This window comes from Apis dorsata, unplaced genomic scaffold, assembly GCF_000469605.1.
Source record: "Apis dorsata unplaced genomic scaffold, Apis dorsata 1.3 scaffold_631, whole genome shotgun sequence".
Taxonomy (NCBI): Eukaryota; Metazoa; Arthropoda; class Insecta; order Hymenoptera; family Apidae; genus Apis; species Apis dorsata.
In genome coordinates this window covers 302,591-309,688 of record NW_006263826.1, presented here as the reverse complement: position 1 = coordinate 309,688, position 7,098 = coordinate 302,591, and the positions used below count along the sequence as shown (strand labels likewise).

The window sequence follows — 7,098 nt, the reverse complement described above, 5'->3', positions numbered from 1 at the left end:
TATATATATATATATATATATATATATATATATATAGACAGATAAGCTTTTATTATACACTTACCCCCAATCAACAACATAGGATTCATAGTCCCAATAATCTCTAGACTTGTGTGAATTCACATCGGTGTAAACTCGCGCTCTACTAGGTAGTGCCATTTTTTCTGATATATCACTACTACTATTTGTTTTGTGGAGTGCTATTCTTTCACTGTCTATTGAAAAATTACAAAATCTAGTTAATTTATTTCCTCCACTCACCCAGTTATAAATGCGCGAGGATAAATATATACCTGAGTCATCAAAAAAATTATATTAAAATAAAATTACAATAATTAAACATATTTTAATATAATAATTATAATTATAATATTTTAATGTTTAATAATCTTAAATTTTCTAAAATTTTTATGTTTATATGTGAACTATAAAATTAAATATTAATATTAATAATATCATTATAAAATTTAAACAATTATTGCATTTTAATATATATTGCATTTGTATTTATTTATAATTTTCAATATAATATAATTAATTAAAATAATGTAATATTTAATATTAAATATATAATTCACTTGATTTTAAAATATTTTCAATTTAAATATATATGATAATAATACATAATAATATATAGGAATAAATTCTGATATTTAAATATATATATACATATATATTGGATTCATTGTAGTAAATAAATTCAAAATTATCAATTAAAAAATCAATAATACAACATAATTAAAACAATATAAGAAAAAAATACAAATACTTAATTACTTACAATTGTAATATTAATTTTTTATATATATAAATGGAGAAAGATATAACCAAATTCTTTTATAAATTATCTATACAATGTTTATTGAAAATATCAATATGACATTTAATTGAATGTAATCAGAAAAAGTAGTCATTTATATGGTTAGAAGAATCAAAACAACTTCAATAAAAATAATTACAAGTTTACAAGCAGTATAATGAAAGAAAAAAATAATTTTTAAAATAAGAAACTAACAAAGTTGAAAACGTGTTCACCGATTTCAAGGAATGAACTGCATATTCCTTAGATGTCTATTGATTGTGAGTTCACAGAATACATTTGTATAGTTTGAAGTTATGATTTAATAAAAGAATTTTTATATAAATAAATATAATTTGCATGAAGAAAATTGAATTTTCATTAAATAGAAAAAGACTAGGCAAAAATTAATCTACTATCGCAACAGGGATTAGAACACGTACAAGCATAAGACACGAACACACATGTACGAGATAAATCACACGCCATCGCAATCAGGAAATTAATGTTGACTTATTTTAGACTTACCTAATGCATTCCGGACCCGAATCTTGATTAAATTGACCGCAACAGATCTCTAAATTCGTCGTAAAACCACGCAACCTACTTAAGGAATACGTGAGGCCGCGCGAACGCGTGAAACTCGAAGATTTTTGCGGGCGGCCGGCTTCTCAAACGATCGAGGTCCAAGATGGCAGCCAACAACCAACCACAAACTTCAAATATATATAGATTGAAATCAGCAATCTTCAACCATCTCTCCAATCAAAGCTTATTAAGCTTATTATCACTTTTATAGATTATCAATGTTACAATTATATTGTAATTTATAGATTATCAATTATATCAATTATATCAAATAAAGAAATATATTTTTATATGTGACATACGTGTTTAATATATTTCTTCTAAATATACAAAGTAACATATTAACGTTTTGTTGTTCATATACATAGTAATAAAATTAAAAATAAATTCTCTATAAAATAAAATTCTATTTATAACTAAAATAATAATAGAAAGACGTTTTAAAAAATCATATATATCAGATAATAATCATTTGTAATAAGATTTTCTTTTAATTAAGAAATTTTATTTTTATTGAAAATAACGGTTAATTGTAATGGAAACTGTCAAACTGTATATTTTTATATACTTTGATTAGTCAAAGTTCCTATATATTAACCAATCAGAATTTCTTTTATAATCTTTATTTTTATTTTATGTTCCTAACACTTAACCAAATAAAATTTGAATTCTAAGATAAAGTAATCATTATTATATAGCGTATTTAACTGTTTATTTGCATTAATACACAATATTATTTATAGGATATATATATCACGCTTAATATATATACGTAATAAATTAAATTTGAGAGAAACATTAAAATTCTAATTATAATTAATTTTAAAATTTAATTTTTTAAATTCGTAAAAAATTTATTTATATATTATTTATTTCAAATAAAATTATTATTTAAAGAACAGTTATAATATTATAAATTAAAAATCATTTCTAATTAGTTATAATGAATGAATAGGATGTAATAATGATAAATCATCTTTTGTTAAAAACCATTGTTGTAGAAGTTGTTCTATATTCTCAGCATTATCCTATAATAAAAGAAATATATGAAAAAGTAAATCATTTTAAAGAAAATAATAATTGATTTTAGTCTTATTTACCTCATTTACATTTGTATCAGATATATGTAATTTTTTTTTAAGGTTTCTAGCATCTAAAATCCAAATATGTGCAGATTTATGAATAACCCATAAATTTGAATGTAAAAATCCAACAACAAGATTGGTATTTCCGTATGAAGAACTACAATATTTACAATGAATGTCAAATAATAATGATATAATAGATTTATAATAACAATCAATTAACTTACTTATTCAAGAATTTTTCAGTAACTTTTTTTAAATCTATATGCCAAGATACAGTAGTTCTCATAACTAAATTTTTATTTTTCTCAAAATTCATTGTTTTCATTTTTTCAAATGCTTTTAAGAGTCTATTTTTATTTTTATTCAGATTTACTAAGCATTTTTCTTTTGTTTTTAATTTATCTTTCTTATGCATTAATTTCTCATCACATGCCAAATCTCTATAATACCCTCTTTCTTCAGGTGACAATTTTTTCCATCGATTAGTTATTATATAGGCAAGTTGTGGTGCTGTCATTGTAGGATTTTTATTTGTTACTACAATTAAAAATACAGATTTAATATTTTTTTTTAATATATATTATATTTTATAAATTAAGTTCTTAGATATATTTACCTTCTGATTTGATATATTTTGAAAATTTAAGAAAACCTTCACATACATTTTTATGTGTATCATAATTTGATGATTCATTTGTTTTCGTACAATTATAAGATTCTACGTCTGTACTCCCCTATCAAAATTAATTTAATATAACTTATATGATTTTTTTTGATTAATTCTTAATTTTCTTATTAATTTTACCTTTAAATCAGGCAAATGTCCTTTACTCCATTCTTTTAATGTGACAGATTTTTTTGCATCTAATTTAGTCTGTTCATGCAATACTTCTGAATTCGCAATTTTCATTGTATTCTCTTTTAAATTTGTATCCAGATTGAAATATTCATCCAGTATAAAATCTTCACCTAAATCTACTAATGGCAATTGACTGAGTGTTTCAAATTGCGGTGTTAATTCAAATGGTGGAGTATTTTCTGTATTTTTTTTTAGATTACCATCACTATATAAAATAAAAAAATATATTGAAAATATTTCAATTAATTTGTTTTAATCTATAATTAGATACTAACTTCGAATTGTCGCAATATGTAAAATTTTGTGATTCATTTGAATCTGAATCACTTAAATCTAAAGAAGGTAACTGAACATTAAAATTATCTATATCTTTCTCACATTTTTCATCAAGAGAATTTCCTTTATTTATAGAAGTTTGTAATGTATGTTCAGAGTTTTCAACAGAATTCAAATTATTTATTATATTTACTGTAGCATTTATGTTCTTTTTAATAGACATATCATTTTTTTCTTCCGTTTGTAATTTTTGCTTTTTACACATAGGTTCCTCATTTTCAATATTGTTAATATCTGATTTTTGTGAATAATCTTGATAATCATTAATTGATATATCACAATTTTTTTCTTCTTGTACTTCTCTTTGTATTCCATAAAAATTTTCTAGATATTTTTGTATCATATTGATAACAATATTCTATGTATATATAATAAACATGATATAAAATGACATAATATATAAATAATAATATAATAAAACATGATATATATAATAATAAATAATACACATAAAATATAAACATTTTTTAAAATAATACAAAATTTTATAAATACAATACCTGCTCTTTAAAAAGTACAACATTTTTATTTGGATCTAGATTAATATCTATATTTGCTGCATTTATCAAAATGTATATAACAAATATTGGTTTTTTTCTAGATAATTCTTGCCCAAATGCCTCCAAAATTATTTTAATTACTATCTGTAAATAATTTTTAAATATATTCTAACTAAATTATTTAATTAATGAAAATGAAAGAAAATATACCTTTTCCAATTCTTTATATTTAATAGGTCTATTATTCACAAAAATATATTGAGAATCAGATTGAAAGAGTTCAAACTCATTTTTTACTGTTTTCAAGGGAATCATTAACTTCATTTTAATCTAAAATATATATTTTAATAAATTAAAAAATTAAATAAGAAATAATGATGAGAAATAAATTTTGAATAATTACATCTGTATCTGTAATATCTATCCAATCCATATTACATGTTATTTTTCTACCAAGAATATATGCAATTGATTCTTCAAAGCTATTTGTACTAGGCTTTATAAATATAATTTTATTATCTATTTTATAACTTATTCGTACAAAAAATTTGCATATACCATAACATTTTATTAAAAATTCTAAATTTTTAATATCTTGATTAGCTTTTTTTGTAATTATTTGTCTTCTGACTGGAATTTGTTTAAATATTTCTTTAACTTGTACAGTTGTTCCTAAAAAATTGATATTCATTTTAAAAATTTAAATTAATAAACTTTTAAGTTCATTTAATACCTGTAGATCTATGATATGGTTTTGAATTTACAATACATCCATAATGATCAATAGTATAAGATATAGCTGCTTCATCTTGTTCTGTTTTTGTTATGATTGTAAGATCTGATACTGAACTCAATGCATGTAATGCTTCACCTCTGAATCCATATGTTTCCAAAGAATCTATATAATTATATTAAATATTAATTTATATTCATATTATTTTATATTAATTTTTCCTTTATGATATAACTTATATACCTAAATCAGAAAAACTACAAAGTTTTGATGTATAAGATGGTAAAGCCATATAAGGAGTATCGATATTTGAAATACCATTACCATCATCTTTTACTTCTATTAAGGTACATCCATTATCTATCTGTCAAAATAAAATATAAATTTAATATTAAAATACTATAAAATACTTCATATACTATAAAATAATTTAAAGAGCAAGATAGCTGTTTAAAAACAATAACAATGAAGTACCAAGTTAATTTCAACATTTTTTGCACCAGCATCCAATGCATTTTCTATTAATTCCTTTGCAGCGGTAGATATAGAAGTTATAACTTGAGTAGTAGTTATAAGTTTCACAGTATCTTTGTCTAAAGCTGAGATGGTCATTTTTGTGTAAATAAAATATATAAAAACAACGTGTCATATGTCAAGTTCTTAAATAAAGTATAAAATGTAAAATTTATATCTTTTATATTTATATTATTTAATACAATATAATATGATTAACGCGTGAATTATTTAAATTTTGTCTACGAAAAATAAATTATATCATAAAAAATGTGGTTAGAATGGCAAAATCGATTGACAGTGTCTCTAAGCGCGCGAATTTGAAATATGTATGAAAGATACAAATGATTAGAAATATATTTAACATTGGTAATGATTAGATTTCAAAAGTATATAGATAACCAAGTCACATTTTTATTTAAATATTATTTTAAAATAGTAAAATAGTAAAATATATTATATCATAAAAAATAATTAAACATTTTATTTATATTTTTTCGAATGTATTAATAAGTCCAATATATGCTATTATTATTTTTTTTGTATCTTTTTGCGAAATCAAAAGAAAACATAATTTTGTATTAAATTTCATCATTATAACGATATATGTCGTTATAATTATCGATATTAAAATATTGTTTAACTTTAATTTATTGTTAAATATCTTTGTTAAAATGAATATATTTAGATAATAATTTATTAATTTATTAATTTACATAAAAAGAAATATCTTCTTTTTTTACGATATGAAAAATAAAATATAATTATGAAAAATTATTTAAAGCATATCAATATATTTCAAATGCTTTATTTATATATTTTATTTATTTTAATTTTGAAAATTAAAAAAACAATAAATATTTGATTAGATTTTCTTGGAATGCTTATTGTAATGAAATATTAATAATAAATAATAATGTCAAACACGAATATCATCGAGTGAAAAAATAAAATACAAAATCATTATATTCTATAATACTTTTCTTTTTTCTTTTTTTAAATGATAAATTTTTAATTAATTTTTTTTTAAATTATGGATATATTTGTAATTTATAAATTTCCAACTTTTTTAATAAATTAAAAATATATTAAATAAATAAAATTGCGATTATTTGAGTGAGAAACATTTTTAGTAATTAATGGCAATGGATCTATGCAAATTATATATTTCTTTAAAAATCACTTTATATAAACTTTTATCTTTATTTATTAAAGATGTTTTTTTTCCAATTCTCTTCGTTTCCTTCCATTTTTTAAATTATAATATTTATATTTTTTTTAAATTATAATAATGAATTTATAAATTAATGATGTCCTTTCTATAAGTTACTGTAAAAAAACAGTGTCATGGTGGTCATCATCCAATAATGAGATATGAAGCCCATAAAAACCACCAAGAAAGAATGGGGCCAACTTGCCACATCATCTTCCAACACTCAGCTATATAAGAATGTAGGAATTCTTGATTACCTGCTGCATCGTTTTACCTTTCCCTGATTTTACTTTATACAAGAATTTCTACATTTCAGGGCTGTATTTGAAAATAAAATTAAAATTAAAATTAAATTCCGAAATATTAAAAAGTGAAATGATTTTTAACGAATCGTATTTCTTATCGTAGAATAAAATTTTCAATGAATCTCGAAGCGAAAGTAGTAAGTATATGCGGAAACAACATATAT

The 7,098-nt window shown here is 21.1% G+C and overlaps 2 protein-coding genes across 3 annotated transcripts in view; both read right to left on the bottom strand.

The window, feature by feature from the left end:
• The window catches only part of LOC102673390 (casein kinase II subunit alpha), a 7,606-nt gene extending 6,027 nt beyond the window's left edge, over positions 1-1,579 (bottom strand). For both annotated transcript variants that reach the window (XM_006621395.2, XM_006621397.2), the window contains exons 1-2: positions 1,328-1,579; positions 65-293 (exon numbers count right to left, since the gene is read on the bottom strand). In XM_006621395.2, the coding sequence (XP_006621458.1) occupies positions 65-159 (95 nt within the window). In that variant the 5' untranslated portion in view covers positions 160-293; positions 1,328-1,579. The remainder of the gene's footprint in view (positions 1-64; positions 294-1,327) is intronic.
• Positions 1,580-2,082: 503 nt separating this feature from the next.
• On the bottom strand, positions 2,083-5,706 carry LOC102673256 (PMS1 protein homolog 1-like). The gene is made up of 12 exons (XM_006621394.2): positions 5,378-5,706; positions 5,147-5,267; positions 4,904-5,068; positions 4,574-4,842; positions 4,381-4,500; positions 4,171-4,314; positions 3,610-4,028; positions 3,281-3,539; positions 3,092-3,209; positions 2,700-3,012; positions 2,488-2,629; positions 2,083-2,415 (listed from the first exon to the last, which is right to left on the bottom strand). Exons 1-12 carry the CDS (start codon positions 5,513-5,515, stop codon positions 2,326-2,328), a joined length of 2,298 nt encoding a protein of 765 aa, XP_006621457.2. The 5' UTR covers positions 5,516-5,706; the 3' UTR covers positions 2,083-2,325.
• Between the last annotated feature and the right edge of the window lie 1,392 nt (positions 5,707-7,098).

Coding starts and splice junctions, on each gene's coding strand:
- LOC102673256 (XM_006621394.2), bottom strand. CDS start 5,515: ATGACCATCTCAGCTTTAGACAAAGATACTGTGAAACTTATAACTACT. Junction 4,501..4,573: donor TAGATATTACAGATACAGAT/GTAATTATTCAA, acceptor TATATATTTTAG/ATTAAAATGAAGTTAATGAT. Junction 3,540..3,609: donor ACATATTGCGACAATTCGAA/GTTAGTATCTAA, acceptor TATTTTATATAG/TGATGGTAATCTAAAAAAAA.